At 43.8% G+C, this 16,143-nt stretch overlaps 1 protein-coding gene across 5 annotated transcripts in view; it reads right to left on the bottom strand.

Moving 5' to 3' along the window:
• PLXNC1 (plexin C1) overlaps positions 1-16,143 on the bottom strand; it is a 149,919-nt gene that overhangs the window by 49,734 nt on the left and 84,042 nt on the right. For 3 of the 5 annotated variants that reach the window (XM_049627463.1, XM_049627465.1, XM_049627466.1), the window contains 7 exons: positions 15,300-15,439; positions 12,416-12,595; positions 9,933-10,020; positions 6,857-7,369; positions 4,951-5,053; positions 1,533-1,634; positions 1,123-1,226 (listed from right to left, as the gene is read on the bottom strand). In XM_049627463.1, coding sequence (XP_049483420.1) covers positions 1,123-1,226; positions 1,533-1,634; positions 4,951-5,053; positions 6,857-7,369; positions 9,933-10,020; positions 12,416-12,595; positions 15,300-15,439 — 1,230 coding nt within the window. The remainder of the gene's footprint in view (positions 1-1,122; positions 1,227-1,532; positions 1,635-4,950; positions 5,054-6,856; positions 7,370-9,932; positions 10,021-12,415; positions 12,596-15,299; positions 15,440-16,143) is intronic. The other 2 variants (XM_049627464.1, XM_049627467.1) reach the window with 1 other exon arrangement.

The raw sequence follows: 16,143 nt of genomic DNA, 5'->3' as shown, positions 1-16,143 counted from the left end.
TTATTTATAGCCTTCTTGATTTACAATAGTAAGGCTTGGACCAAAAAACAAAAAATATGGTGGGTGTTTTATGGAGGTATCCCAACCTTGAGACACAGCATCACATATCATGATGTCTGCTTCTAGAATTATAGAGAAACTGGAAATTGCTTACTGCATGTGTCTGAGCTTCTGAACTCTAGGCTTCTGGCCAAATGTAGATGAGAAGCTCTGGTAAGGTGATAGAAGCTCTGGGCTGGCTTTGTTTAGAAATCTAGAGTTAAACATGATCGTCTGTGTTGATGTTCCAGAGGTTGGGCCCCTCTGTGGTCACCAGTTCTGGACAAAAAAGGGCAACATGGTGAAGTGGGGGCATCAGGATGTGGAGGTGATGGCAGGCAGATGAGTGTACCTCACCCAAGACTTGGGAGTGTGAAGGAGGAAGGCTGAGTGAGTGGGGGAGAAGATGGAGGCGTTAGAACAGAGTGAGACTGAAAACCCAAAGGGTTAAAGTAGACTACTCCTCGGAGTCCCAGGACGGATTAATCAATCATTTCGTGCAACTATTTCTACTAAATGAGGATGATACGGACTGATCAGCCAGAGAACAACTGTTGAAGAGAACCATAAAAACTCGACGTTGCTAAAAATGGCTGCTATCAACTCAAATTCTACACATGTCGACTTCCCTCCCTCTCGGCCCATAGTTCTTTTCATTTCCAATTGAGAAGTAAATAGTGAATAATCTAGTAGCCGCAATAGAAGTCATGCAGATAAACACAACAAATTGGCCAGCCCACAATTTATTGATTTTTAAATAAACTAGCGGGCTTCCCAGCTACAAATTCAGCTCTAAACGGGTAGTAAAATAAAGCAAAAATCATCACTCTGAACTTCTGTCCCTCCTAGGTTTTTGTTACTGGACAAAGAATAATTGTCAGTGACCCATCACTGCTTTATATCCTCATCAATCCAATTAATAATTGTCCTGCTCCCTGCTCTGCTCAAACTTGAGCCATTATTTTGTACCAAGCACGTTATCTACAGCTGCCTTGGAAGCAAACACCCATTTTGACAATAGCAACAAGCACCTTCATTATTATTCAAGACTCAACCTTAGGAATATGATCAATGCTCTTTTACCTCAGGGAAGAAAGTTCTCAGAGCAAAATGTTTGTAGTCAAGGAAGGGAACAGTTCCAAAACTATCAACCACATCCAATTTATCCATCTGCAGCTCAGCAAAGCCTGCAAAACAGAATCCCAAGAGCAATATTTTAACTCAACAAACAATGGATAAGATCTTCTGCTGTTTTGTCTAACACGGAGTATGACCTTGGTTTTCATTAAAGAAGAAACAATAGATAATTACTTGGTTGGCTGCAGAGCAGAGCTGAAATAAAACACAAAGCCAGGCCTAGACCCTGCTGTTCAGATGTCTTCTATTATACAAACAGTTCTCATTACTGTGGCCAGCTCCATTTAAGGGTAAAAAAGAAAAAAATGATTAAAAAAAAAGGCTTGTTTTTTTACAAATAAAATTTTGGAGCCTACCGTCACGTATCTCTTTCCGGAGCTCGCTCTCCAGGAGCTCCAACTGTTGGCTCTGTTTGCGACTCAGCTCCTTCGATTTGTGTCTGGTCACCCCCACGGCCGCTGAGGAGACAGACATCCAGCATCAGATTGACATGTTAACTCAAAAAACAAACAGGAAAACCAAACCAACCTTGACATTTCTTTTAGAGAGAGAGAGAGAGAGAGAGAGAGAGAGAGAGACAGGAAGAGAGAGAAAGAATAGCATTTAAGAGATGGAATTTATCAAAAGGAACATTCCCAGCAAGGGGTCACTCTAAGGAGGAAGATGCTAAAATGCAGCGGGAAAACACAAAACTACCCACCTTAATAGTAAAAACTAAATCAAATAACCTTCACTTGTAACCAAAGATCCCAGCTGGCTGAAAAGTAATGAAACGAGCCAAGTTTCCCTACAGCCATAGGCCACGTATATTGTTCCATTCTTTTTTTTTTTAATGTTTCTAAACATCCCTGGAGAAATAAAGCGGAAGTGCAATTGTAGAAGGAAACCACAGATCGACGGCGAGCTATATAAGTCAAACTTGCATAGATCAAATTGGGTGACATGGTGAGCCGTCCACAATGAGCCCTTGGATCTGGGACATTGCTTCTTTCCCCATTTCATCTGGTTTCTAACTGTGCTGCAGAGAAGCGCACTGAACAGGTTTGGTGCTCAGTCCACGTCCCTGCTCTACCAATTATGAGCTGTGTGACCTCTGGTAAGTTCCTTAGCATCTCTGTGGCTGGCTGCCTCATCTGTCAAAGTGCCGGCCTCACTGTGACGTTGACAGGATTATAAGGAGTAACTCACAGAAAGCATTCAGGAGTTGTATTTTAAAAACAATACCCAACAACTGTCAGCTACACCCTTATTCTGGAAAGGGTTTCCTCCTTTAACAGAAACTTCATGATAAAAGGATCCCACTACCAGTCGATGTGAGTGATGCAGGAGGAAACAAAACTCAATACAGTTCTCCACAAAGTCAACAGCGTCAATCATAACATGCATTGTGTATCTTCAAAATAAGGATGGGGCACGCAGTGATTTCCAAATTTATGTGACGACGGAACCCCTTTTTCTAGGAGTGTGACTTGGGGTTACAGTTCCTCAGGCCACACTTGGCAACGCTGGCTCAGGGAGTGAGGCAGCCACGTCCATCAAGCAGTGGGAATTTCATGGCTGACACCTCCAGGGGAAGCCACAGTGGAGAGGTTTTGCAGGTGGCAGGCCTCAGCCGGGTGTGCTTCGTGTTTTCACTAACAATGTGACCAATGAGCTAAGATATTTGTACACTTCACATTTGTTCCAGCTGCTGGTGACCCATGGTGCCCAGGAATCACGGTAAGAAGGAGGTGAGAGTTCTTTTTTTAAAAATTTTTAAGGTTCATTCATTTTTGAGAAAGAGAGAGCGTGAGTGGGGGAGGGACAGAGAGTGAGGGGGACACAGAAGCCGAAGCAGACTCCAGGCTCTGAGCTGTCCGCCCAGAGCCCAATTTGGGGCTTGAACTCACAAGCCGTGAGATCATGACCCGAGCCAAAGTTGGACACTTAACCAACTGAGCCACCCAGGAGCCCCATGGAAGGGGATGAGAGTTTTAAAGGGCTTTGCAGACGCTGATGAAGCCAAAAGCCATGTGTCAAACTGAGGCCCCTTCGCTGTCAAGAGCATAAACAATCTCTACAACAAACTGAGAGGAGTGATGAGTCACAAGAGCACAGGAAGAGATCAGAGGTTTCTAGTAAGTCACCAAGTGGAGGTGACTCTATGGTGAGACTGTTCTATCTACTGCTGCTTCACACTGGCGGAGTCTCAAATAGAGCTCAGCATTTAGAAGTATTCTTCTTACTTGAAGCGAGTACCAGCCAAGACCTTATTAAAATATCAAGCCCAATTCTGGATTCCCGATATATAATAGGGGTGGACAACTGGGGACGAAGCACAAGAAAATAGCTGAAACGATCAACAGGGCAAAATAGGGTCTTTGCAAAATGAGTTCATTCCATTGGGTGAGTTCATCGCACACGGGAGTCCTTCCCTCACTGGACTCAGAACCAGCTGGGAGAAAGGGCCAGGCCTTAACTCATTCTCTCCAGCTCCAGAGACTTGCGCAGTGGGTGCTCAGTAAACACAAGGTAAATGGACGGAGGGATGGATGAAGGAATGAAGGAGTGCATGGAAGGAAACATTGGCAACTATTAACAGAAGGTGTCAGAAAGGCAATGCGTGTGTTAAATCAAGGAGTGCGCCGCGCTTAGTTGGTGGAGGAGAGTTCTGTTTCTAAGAAGGACAAGAGGACACAGATCTTAGACGAAAAGCAGCTCAGAACCAGGCCACACACTACACGACTACAGGGACCAGGTACACAGATGAGTCACGTGGCCCAGGTGGCGAGACTGTGGCAAAACCCCAGTGACCACATGCCCTCTCTCAAGGTGTAGCTACTACTCAGCTCCAGTAACTGGAGCTATGGACAAGTGGAGACCCAATGATCCGGGTCTTTCCAATTTTCAAAAGATTGTTTAAAAAATGTGAATCATTTAATTATTGTTTTTAAGTTGAAGTATAGCTGGCATACAAGGACACTGGTTTCAGGTGCACAACGTAGGTGACTCACCTAATTTTAAACAAACAAAACAGATTGGCAGCCAGTGAGCAACCAGATTCAGCTGGTGAGCAAGCACCATGGATCTCTGTGCTTGGATGAGCCTTGGGACACTTGAATAGATGGTGCGGATCACACTTCTAAATTTAAGTTTATTTTTATTATTTTGAGAGAGATATAGAGAGCAAGTCGGGGAGGGGCAGAGAGAGAGAGGGAGAAAGAATACCAAGCAGGCTCCATACTATCAGTGTGGAGCCTGACGTGGGGCTCGAACTCAAGAACTGTGAGATCATAACCTGAGCCGAAATCAAGAGTTGGACACTTAGAACTGACTGAGCTGCCCAGGTGCCCCAGTACAGACCACACTCCTAACACACAGTTCCGCCAGGAAACGCAGAGCTGCGGTGGGAGCAGGGGCTGGTGTTTGGTGAGGTGAGAGGCAGGAGAAGATGACTAGATCTTGAAAGTCCAGAATGCCAGAGCAATTCTGAAGGAGTAACGTAAATGGGCCCTTCATCATCACAGTTCACAATATTGGGGAAGTGAAGTGGACTATATTTCTCGAGCACCAAGATACCATCTTCGTAATCCAGCTTTGTATTAATAAGGCATACTAAAAAAATGTCTAGAAAGCCCTCAACATGTACCTACTATTCTTTTCCCAAAGTTGTGATTTGGGTTTTCATCCATTAATACTTAATTGAAGCAAACAGCCCCTGAAAGCTGAGAGTCTGCCGCCTGATGAGACGCCTCAGGGAGTAATTTCTCTGACAAAATCAAACAGGACACTTACCAAAAATGACAATCACGAGCAAGACGGGAAGCACAATCAGGAAATACCAAGTGGTGGGAACTGTTTCCTGCTCAACATAGAGCTCTAAGTTTCCCAGTTTGACCTGATGAGACAGAGTGTCATTAGACTCAGTTGAGTTGGGTGCCATATTTATATACACCCTTTTTCCTCCAAATCATTTTCCCCAAGATGCAAAAAGAGGTGACGAGCTAGGTAGGATATATGAATTCAAGTCCCACCTCGGGCAGATTAGCTATGCGATCTTGAGCACATTGAGAACATTCACTGTGCCTCAGTTTCCAGATATGTCAGTTGAGGTACACTGGACTACACCTGGAGATTTTAGAATTTAGTCCTCTTTGCCATAGGGGTTTAACTTAACCATCCGATCCTTACTTTCCTCATTTTTAAAATGAGATGTGGGGTTGTCTCTTCGTAAGTTTGTCACGAAGACTAAATGCACTTTATCATTTAAGTAGGCTCACGGCAGTCCTGCTCAAAACTCTCCAGTGGCTTCCCAGAGCTCAAGACCAAGCCCTTGCTATGGCCCACAAGGTCCTAATCATCTTTTACCTCTTCCTGCTCCCTCCATTAACTCTCCAGCCTTCTGGAATATTCCCCTTGCTCAGTCTGCTCTAGCCACACTGGCCTCCTTGTAGTGCCTCAAATGCACCAGGCAGACTCCAGACTCAAGACCTTTGCAGCTTGCAGTTCCATCTATCTAGAACCCTCCACACCCCAGAGAACCCATGGCTCATTCTCTCTCCTCCTTGAGGTCCTTACTCAAATGTTATCTTTCCAGAGAGACCTTCTCTGCCCACCATTGTAAAACTTGCATCACTGCCCGCTGCTTCATTTTTCCCAATGGTGATCACCACCACCTAACACATTTTTAAATTATTTCCTTCACTACATGACTCTTCGGGTAATGTCCACAAAGACAGAATTTTGGGGTCTGTTTTCTTCTCTGCTGTGTCCCCATCTCAGTATAGGCACTCTGGAACCATCTCATGAGCAGAGAATACTACCACCGTTCTTCTCAACCAATGTGACATGTGGGAGCACTTGTAATCTCAGTTGGTGCTCTTGATTTATAATAATTACTACCCTCTTTACCATACAGATGGACAAAGGGAGGCTCAGCAAAGCCAAGTGACCTACCCAAGGCCACACAGCTATTAGCTGGTGCAGCTGGAACATGAACACATCTTTTTTTTTTTGGCTTCCAGTCTGATGTTCTTTTTCCTTGACCTTTATTCAATATTTACGACTACAGGTCATAAAGCATTTTTTTTTTTTTTTTGGTATAGACTGTGAAGAGCCTCATATGGCATGAACACCATAAAGACAGACTTCTAATATGTTTCCTCTCCCAAGGGTCTCACATCTTTATTGTGGGACATAAATATAACCGTGATGGGACCCTCAAACATGTCGGGGAGAGATGAATTGCAAGTGTGCCTTTGTGGTGGAGGAAGTGGCCACAACAACACATAGATTATCTGGTCTCCATCAGAATCTAATGCTGCTTTGAGTATGCTGGGAATCTGCTAAGACATGTCACTGCCACTTTTGGGGAAAGAATGACAGCTCATTCGTCAGTGGTCTAGAGATTCCGCCTGCAGATGCTACAGTCCAAATGCATGGCTAGAACAAAAGCTATCAAGACTCATTAGTATTATAGACAATGGTGTGTTCAATGCTTTGACATTCCAATAGGCACATGGATGGATTCTGCCAGCTATTTTGTAGGAATTATGCTTGTGCTCGCAATACAAGCTTTGTTTATCTGCTATTTAAAGTGAAGATCTAAAGATCCACGGCAGATTCCACTCTGGCTTCTGTTTAGCCAAGGAACTGCCCCAACTGAGGTAAAACCAATAGGTAGGGCTGGCAGATGACTCACACGGACTTTCTTGGAAGAGGTGTCAATGCTGTTTGCGTTCGTGATGCCTTTAATTTTGCAAAGGATGATGGTGAGATCTTGATTTCTAGTAATATTTTCGAAACTGCAATTTAATTGCTTATTTTCCCCATGGAAGAGGGTGATTTCAATGTCTGTCTTGGAGATGTTGAAGTCATCATTTTCTTTCTGTGAAGAGCAAAGAGGAGATGGAGAAATCAGGGTGCACGAGGGAACCCACAGACACGAGCACACCTTGCCAGTCGCGAAGGGCAGGGGGCACATCCCACCCGAGATAAGTGAGAAACATACTTGAATTTTCACTTCCAATTCTGTGTCCCCCTCGGGTTCGACCCGACACCCTGTGAACCTGGGGTCCTCAAGATACTGCAAGCTCCCACAGTCCAAGTAGGTCTCCTGGACTCTCAGCTTCACGGTGACGTTGGCCCGCGCTTTCGAACCCTTGAAGCTGGGGGCTGAAAACCTGCAGGAAGTCGCCATACAATATTCGGAGACCTGACGGAGGAGAAAAGAGCAGTTTAACAACTTTGTCACTGAGTCCTAGCCCTAGGATTTAGGAGAGAGGCGACCCAGCCAACTGAATGGCTTTGTGCTTCCAATGTCTCATCTACGAAATGGGGACAGTGATACCACCTCCCCCACTCACAGGGCTGAATTAACCCAAAATCAAATTAAATGAGATGAGGGCCTGTTAAACGAAATGGGGGTTAAATTAAAGGAGATTACATGTGCAAACATGCTTAGAATAGTGCCTGGCACACAGTAGGTACTCAACGAATGCTAGCTCCTATCACTGTGGACATTACTAGTGATAATGAAAGCAGCCAGGAGGTTATGCAATGGAAAAAGGGTGCACAGGAAGAAGGAGGCTAGAGAAAGAGGAAGACTTTGCACCAAAGGGTCTGTGCGCGCTGCGAGCCCTCAAGGCGTGTTGTGAAATGTGGGCAGGGAGGGGACCGTCCTCCAGTGAGGCCATGTATACTACCGACTGCATCGCTCCTTGTGGAGGAGCCTTCAGTGACACTTAGCAGAAATCACTGTCCGCAAGGAGGCAAAGGCTTTGCAGATCTAATGAGAAGTAGGGGAAGACAAAAGAAAAAGGGACAACGTGACCCCCCCATGAAAATGCAGAGCATGAAGACTGGAAACAACGCAGAAAGTGTGGCCTGCTTTACAGGTTTATTTATACAAAACATAAATATGGTCATTTTTAGGTGTGCAGAGAGACGGGCAGAGAAAGTTGCTGGAAAAGAGATTGGTAAAGGTTTTAAAGAAGAACATTAATATGGGGTGCCTGGGTGGTTCAGTCAGTTGAGCGTCCAACTCTTTATTTCAGCTCAGGTCGTGATCACTTGGGTCATGGGTTCGAGCCCCGCGTCGGGCTCTGTGCTGACAGTGCAGAGCCTGCTTGGGATTCTCTCCCTCCCTCTCTCTCTGCCCCCTCCCCCAGTTCACATTCTCTCTCTCTCTCAAAATAAATAAGTAAACATTTATAAAAAAAAAAAAAATAAGGAAGAGCAATAAGGGCCGCTTGGCTGGCTCAGTCCATGAATCATGCAACTCCTGATCTCAGGGTTGTGAGTTCGACCCCACGTTAGGTATAGAGAGGACTTAAAAATAAAATCTTAGGGGAGCCTGGGTGGCTCAGTGGATTAAGCGTCCGACTTCAGCTCAGGTCATGATCTCACAGTTCGTGAGTTCAAGCCCCATGTCAGGCTCTGTGCTGACAGCTCAGAGCCTGGAGCCTGCTTCGGATTCTGTGTCTCCCTCTCTCTCTGACCGTCCCCTGCTCATGCTCTGTCTCTCTCTGTCTCAAAAATAAATAAAAAACATTAAAAAAAATTTAAAAAGTAAAAATAAAAATAAAATCTTAACAAAAGGGGGCAATAAAACTTGTGAAAAAAAATTTGCTAGATGATGAGTTTTCCTGTTTTTTATTTACTTTCTAATATTGCAGTTGAAAAGAGAGGGTAAGACGAGGCCATAGGTGGGAGGATCTGATGCAAAGATCTGGACAAACAAAACCCCCTTCCCCTTGAACCCCTCTCCAAATTCCAGCCCTAGATCTGTTGTTCACACCTCTGGCAATATTATGAAACAAAAAATAGCGTGTGTCCACATCACGGAGACATGGCCTGGAATCAGATACGAGGCAAGGCCCGGAACTGGCTCTGGCTATGTCAGGACGTGGATGCGTGTATGACAGGGACGTAAGGAAGACTCGGGAAGGCCATCTGCACCTAGGCCTGAACCCATACTGGTCGCAAACATAGCCAGGTCTGTGGCCGTGGGCAGATCTTCCAGCTGTGGCAGGAAGTGGTCAGGCAGGAGAGGCTGCTACCTTCACATGTCTCATTAAGGAAGGAGAGAAAGGGGGAGAGAGAGTGGGGAGAGCATCTGAGAAGTAAATTAGAAGTACACTCAGAGGCCCCAACCTAGATCTGAGAAATCCATCATTTTGTGTGACGAGGCCCATGTGTGACTTGTGGCGGTGTGAGAGCTGGACAAGGGCCAGAGACCAGACCCCCTCTGTGTGGGGAAATGCAAAGTCAGAGGAGGCGAGGTCGGAAGGAACGGGACCAAACCAGACCATGGCAGGAGCAGGAGTACATGACAAGATTTCTGGGGGCTCACGCAGGTCACTTGGCCTCTGAACCACAGCTTTCTCAGTACGATGGGAACCCCGCCACCATGTCTGCACAAAAGTCCTATTCTTCTAGATATCTCGCCTTCACCCCTCACAAGGCATGGTCACACATAGTCCTAAACGTGGTCGCGTTAAAGTGCCTCCCTGCAAAGCCCACGTGGAGGAAATGGAAGGCCTTGTCGCCCCAGGCTCATTCCTCTCTCCTCTGTGCCACAATTGGAAATACTCAACCACAAGGAGAGGGTCTTATTATTTCCATTATGGCCCAGATGGTGTATACCATCCAACAGGAAAAAGCTTGTAATATCACAAAGGCACAGAAATAAAAGATATTTCCCAGTAGATGTTAGTGTGATGAAAACAAAATCATCCTTGAAAATTACTATTATTACAAGGTAGCTGAAGACTCACATTTATGTTTCCTTTTAACTCATGTGAAATGATTAAGTTGTCAATTACGTCAAAATTTCTGCCCAGGATGGTTATATTTTGACCACCACTGCAAAGAAAAAAGCAACAATAGGAGTTTCATAGTAAACATACAGGAATTTTGCATTTATGAGCAAATCTATCATTTTATTCACACATTAAACCCGGTTATATTTAGAGCCAAGTAATACATTTTAATTTCAAATGCAGGACGATTATAGACATCTTTTAATGACACTGACCACAAATGCGTAGTTTTCAAGATACATAAATATAAAAATTCAGGTCAGATCTGGTTTTAATTCTAGGAAAATGCCCAAATTCTTTAACAGAATTTTGAGTCTTATTATATCATGTTGCCACATCTAATCAGATCATCGGCTGTACCTTGAAAAGGTTTCACTAAACAGAATTTTGTTTGATTGCTGTTTAATCTATATTAAGATCCTTCAATCTAACAATTTTCAAAATCAAACTCCCAACCTACCAATTATACTTTATTTAGGGAGATAGGGAACATTTTGGACAAGGTAAAATTATAAATGACATTAAAACGATAAATTCCCATTTGGTAGACCATATAAATAACAGCTACGTTCCCTCTCTCCAAAACCAAGCCAAATGATTTCACATATTCTCAGCACATAATCACATATAAGCAAAGTGGTCATTAGATGTGAAATAAACAGCTGTCCCCAGCTCCGGCTGCCCTCACACCCCCATTCATGTAGGTCATTCCAGGGGACAGGAGCCTGGGAAGGTCAGCTCTGTTCGCCAGCCGGGCCCAGGATGACAAGACCGGGAGGTGAGCCTGGGCAGGCCAATTTGTGTAGGGCAGAAGGAAGACATTAAGCCCTGAACCTCCAGTCACAAGAGTGGGGGGGGCGGAAGGGTCGAGCTGGCCTCATGCCAGCCTGTCGTCGTTACTAGAAAACGTGCTCTGCCAATGGCCAGACTGCCGAGCCACATTCTTGGCCAGGCAGACCTCAGAGACGCAGGCACAGAATATCACAGGTGACTGGACATTAAGAAGCCTCACACAATCACTATGTTTGCATCTGAAGCTAATGTTATATGTCGACTATACCTCAATTAAAAAATAATAAGGAAGCCTGATTTTATAGCAAAGCAGAACACTGGTGGTTCAGAGCACCGCAGCCTGGACCCAGACGGCCTGGGAGGCCAGGCAAGTTGTTTGAATGCTCTATGCTCGGTTTCCCCATCTGCTAAAGGGGCTATTCCTTCGGTGAGGATTAAATGAACTACTAGATACACCACACAAGGCACGTGGGGACTGTCACCTCAAGGCTCGCTTTTACTGATAGGAAGGATTTAGACCCAGAGCAGGGAGTGCAATGCTAGAGGCTTGGTTGGGGAATTTCCATTTTTCTCGTGCCAGTGTCAGAGGCACAGGTGTTGACGTCCTGACCCCCTAGTCCCTTGGAATGGGGCTGCATGTGGAGATAGGTTCTTTCAAGAGGTAATTAAGATGAAATGAGATCACGGGGGTGGGCCCTAATCCAATAATCTGACTGGTGACCTTATAAAAAGAGATTAGGACACCGACAGTCACAGAGGGAAAACCACGTGAAGGTACAAGGAGGTGACCATGTCTCCACAAGCCAAGAGAACAGGCCTCAGAAGAAACCAACCCTGACATCCACTTCTGACTTAATCTTAAGTAACAATACTATACGAGAAGTGTTTTTCTCCTGCGCTTTTTCTTTCTTTAAAAAAAAAAAAAAAAGTTTATCTATAGTTTCATCTCGACAGTACTTTGAAAACTAGTTTCATGCTGTGTTGGTGAAATATCTTATTATGAAAACTGTCGTCAGGGTCATATTCCAAATCTGAACGTGAATTTAAAACTCAACTAGGCAGAGGACTGTTTTTATTTTACTTTTTTAATATATAGGAGTCATCTGGAAGAGTTTATTTTAGAATGTCAATCTCTCTTAGGGAGTATCTTCGAAATGTAGGTACTGCTTTTCATTTCGATAGCTCCCGATATCTCCTCAAATTATTCAAAACAGCGTACCCAAACCATTATGAAATGAAAGATGGAAGAGAGAAGCTCAGTGTCATGGGCAGGAGCGAGGCGTGGTACCTTTGTATCAGAAAGGTAGGCTAAGAACGGATACCACAATTCAAAGACCATTGTGAAAGGCAAAAGATCATACAACCTGAAGAGAAACCAGAGTGCGAGCAAACGTTTTAGCCGTGAGTTTCCTGGCAGCCACAGCTCAGAGTAAAGCAGGACGTGCTCCCAGTATTCACGGTGACAGTAGGAAGCAATCTGCTGGTCAGGAATATGTTTGGTTTCTAGGAATAAATCCTAAGGGGAATTCCGGGGGAGGAATTTAGCTAGGACTATTATTTCTGTATTTATTTGTGGAAAACCCATGATCTCTATGCACATGGCCCCTTTAAACACAATGACAGAAAGACAGGAGTCTAGAAAGCACCTGATCCAGGTGGTGGCAGGATATATGAGGGAGCAGTGAGGCAGAGCAATATATGACAAGGGTCCCACAGATGTACAGTTCCCGCCATCGAACTGGATACACACATCCTTCATTTCTTTTCGGCTTGACGGTAGAGAGAATTTCATATGGGTGTCATTTAGCACGTGGCTGACCTGTATTCTGGAAAAGGGCAGAAAAACAACTCTTAAGTGACACAGACACGGAGCACAGTTGTGTGCCGAACATGACGGCGTACGAATTTTACTTGAACCGCAACAGTTCACAAACTATCAGAACAGCCGCACGTAAGTGCGGGTTCATCAGGGGCCACTTACCACGGTGGGGATCATCTGGGGCAGGGTTCCTCTTTCTTTTTTCATTTGTATGTTTTTATTTGCAAATGTCCCTTAGAAGTGGGGAAAGGAGAGGTAACCAGTTCCCTTAAGAAGTCCTATCAGTGGAACATGGACTGTGTAGGGTTTCCTGTTAACGTTGTTGGGTTTGAGAATGGCACGGTCCTTATCTGTGAGAGACATATACTGAAGTAGGTATGTGTCAAGGGATATGGTGTCTGGGAGGTGCTTTTAAAACCTCCAGCTACCCATGCTCCCCTCCTCTCCAAAAATGAAACCAGACTGGCAAGATGTTGGCAAGTTTGGAAGCTGGAGGATGGGTACGGAGAGGTTCACCGAGCTCTTGTCTCTTGGGTATGCTTGGAAATTTCCACAATGAAAAGCGTAAGAAAAAAGAAGTCCCAGTTAGACGGTAGAAGGGGAGAACTCCGCCCCAGGCAGAGATGGGGATTCTGCCATTCTAAGAACAGAGTGCCCATGACCAAAGTCCATGCCAAGAGCGCAGGGATCTCAGGGTCAGTCAGCACCAGAGCCGAGCTGCCTCCCAAGGAGGTCTAGACGAGAAATTAGTTGGGAATATCCTGGGTGCTCCTGACATCCACAGGGCATGCCCTTGATGCCCCTCGGGAGTCAAAGCAGAGCCTTCTACAACATTCCCTCTGTAACCTGCACTTCCTCAGTACATCATGTCTACAATGACCCTCTAAAGCAAAAGATCACTAAGACTGGGTTGTGCTGAATAATTCTCAGCATGATTATGCTACGTGCGAATCTACTGTTACTACTTATAGGATATGCACATGATTATTAACATTAATGCACATATCCTTTAAGTAGTAATAATAGATCCTAACATAAGGCGAATTCAAGAAGCATCCGAGTCAGTGTGCATTTACACTACGGCAGATTTACATCCTAAGCTTTACATTCAGAGCAAAGCTCTAGGAAATTCATCGTAAAATGGCTAATCATTAAAATTCAAACTTGTTTATAAATTTTGGAAGGAGAGAGGTGGAAATGGGGGTCATTCCACTATTATCCTCGTATTTTTCCCTTCCGAATAATTAGGCATTTGAAAAATACCATATTAAAGGAGTGTGGGATTACGGCATGAACTCAGATATAGGATTAACTGGGTATTATGTTTACTGCTTGTGAACTTGGGTTCACCACTCTGATGTGGTTACTGAAATGCTACATGCAGAAAGGTCTCTGAGTCGTTTAATTGAATAACTGCAGTATCTCAGGACACATTTGGAATTGAAATGAGAGCATAAAGAGTCAAAAATAGGGAAACGCTCTGAAAACCGGCTTATTTGCCAGTGAAGGTGATTGCCTTTCAGTGAACACACAGGTGTCTAACTTCACAGATTTCAACACAACATGAAAGATTTGCGCAGGAAGGTATTTAGCCAGGATCAATGGTACCAAAACACCTATGCCGCATAGATACAGCCGCTAATGTGTGCTTGATAATTCTGGTAAATGGCAAAACACAGTGGAGCTACCAATGAACAGCTTTCTCCATCAAGATGACAGACATCCTAAATTTACTGTTAGGAGGGGAAGAGGATGGCAGTTATATGCAGCAAATGAATTAAAACAGAAAATTCAGTAAATAAGTGTGGCAGATTAAAATGCTGTGCAAATCTGTTTTAGTAGTTAAAACCCAAAACACCATGCTTCAGCAGATTGTCTTTGATGCATCCCCATGATGAGAATGATCCCAGTATTCTACTTCATATAAACTGTAATGTCTTCTAACTTCAAATCAACCCAAACTTACAAAAGCTAGCAAGCAGAAAACTCAAATTATCTGTTGTGTTATTATTATTGCATCTCTTTTGGGGGTACGATTTGCACAAGGGTGTCAGTGAGACGTGGAAAAATTTTTTTCTCTCTCCAGGTTTCGTTGAAAGGACAAGTTAGGGGGGAAAGAAGTCATAGAAATAATGATGGTCAAATGGTACACTGACCAGATATCTGTGTTGGGGTGTTTGGTCTTTTTTTTTTTTTTTTTTAACTACTAATATATGTTCCAGTTAGTTATTAGTTGAGCCTGAGACCAATCCAGTAAAGAGAAGGCTACAAGGAATAATAGAACATGCCAGAACGTTTCTTTTTTCAGCTTTGGGTAATACATCGGAAGAGCTGTCATAGTTTTCCATCAGATTCCTAAGTATGCAACTATTTTTCTAAGTGCATCAGCTTCAAGATGATGTCTGTTACTCAAAATACTTGATTCTGGTAATGGAAATGAATCAAGACCTCAAAGAGGCAACATCCTGAAATTAGTGGATTCTGAGGCTTTGGGGGCTTAGAGGGGACAGATTTTCTCACAGTTAGCTTCCAAAGCGGTGTTTAAATTATTCTACTTATTAAAATTATGTGATAACAAATATGTAGATGAACTGCCCACCTTGGCACGTGGAGATACTTTGAAAAGATTATAATCACAATGATACTCTTTTGGCATAAGTGAAAGCTTTTTACTATATTACCAAGGATAAATTACTATGATTTCAACTCACACATCCTTATCACAAGTACTGGTTCCTTTCAGGATCATTGTAATGTTGGATGCCTGGCTAAAGTTTGCTCCCGTGACGATCACGTTACTTTTCCCTAAAGTCGATATTTTCCGTGGCTCAATGGACTTAATGTAGAAGACCTGTTGGAAATAAAGATTAACACACAAGATCAAAGCTAAGAAGTGGCATTGTTCCAAAAAATCTGTTTACGCGCTGCAGTTCGAAGAAATCACTGGGAAATTACGACATTTTGCAAACACAAGCAGACAGTGTTTAATGAAATCAATGAATTCAAGGAAGAGTGCTGAAGATTCATGTCTCTCAACATGCGACAGCATGAGGTCAAACCAATTAGTCTTTGTCTCACAAGACAGTTGAAAATACAGTTGAAGAGTCTGACATTCTGTCTGAAGAGTGAGATCTCACTGGTGTCTCAAAAATGCTCACGGCCTCTGGAGGCTCACAATATAACAAAATGAAGAAAAAGACAAGGAATCCACTGATGACAGGCCAACAAGAGTTATCATTAAGCTGGAAGAAATGTTATTCTGGATAAATTTAATTCCCAAGAAAGCAGTGTCTATTTTTTTTCAGTTTTTTTTTTCCCCCCAGTTAGGCTATTTGAATCAAGGGGTATACTGCAGGGGAAAACCTCCAGAAATCAACTTGTTCAGTCACCTAATACCAAGTACTTGGATGCCAAACCACTGTGGTCAACAGTTTCCTCTCCACGGCACCCATTATAACCTTTATCAGGCCTTTCTTTATCACGAAAATTTCCCATGTGATAACCTGCTCCCTGAGGCCCCATATCACTAGACTTTTGCACCTTACTTCTTTACTT

Source organism: Panthera uncia, chromosome B4 (assembly GCF_023721935.1).
Source record: "Panthera uncia isolate 11264 chromosome B4, Puncia_PCG_1.0, whole genome shotgun sequence".
NCBI lineage: Eukaryota > Metazoa > Chordata > Mammalia > Carnivora > Felidae > Panthera > Panthera uncia.
The sequence above is the reverse complement of the archived record's forward strand: the minus strand, read 5'-3'. Positions and strand labels throughout refer to the sequence as shown.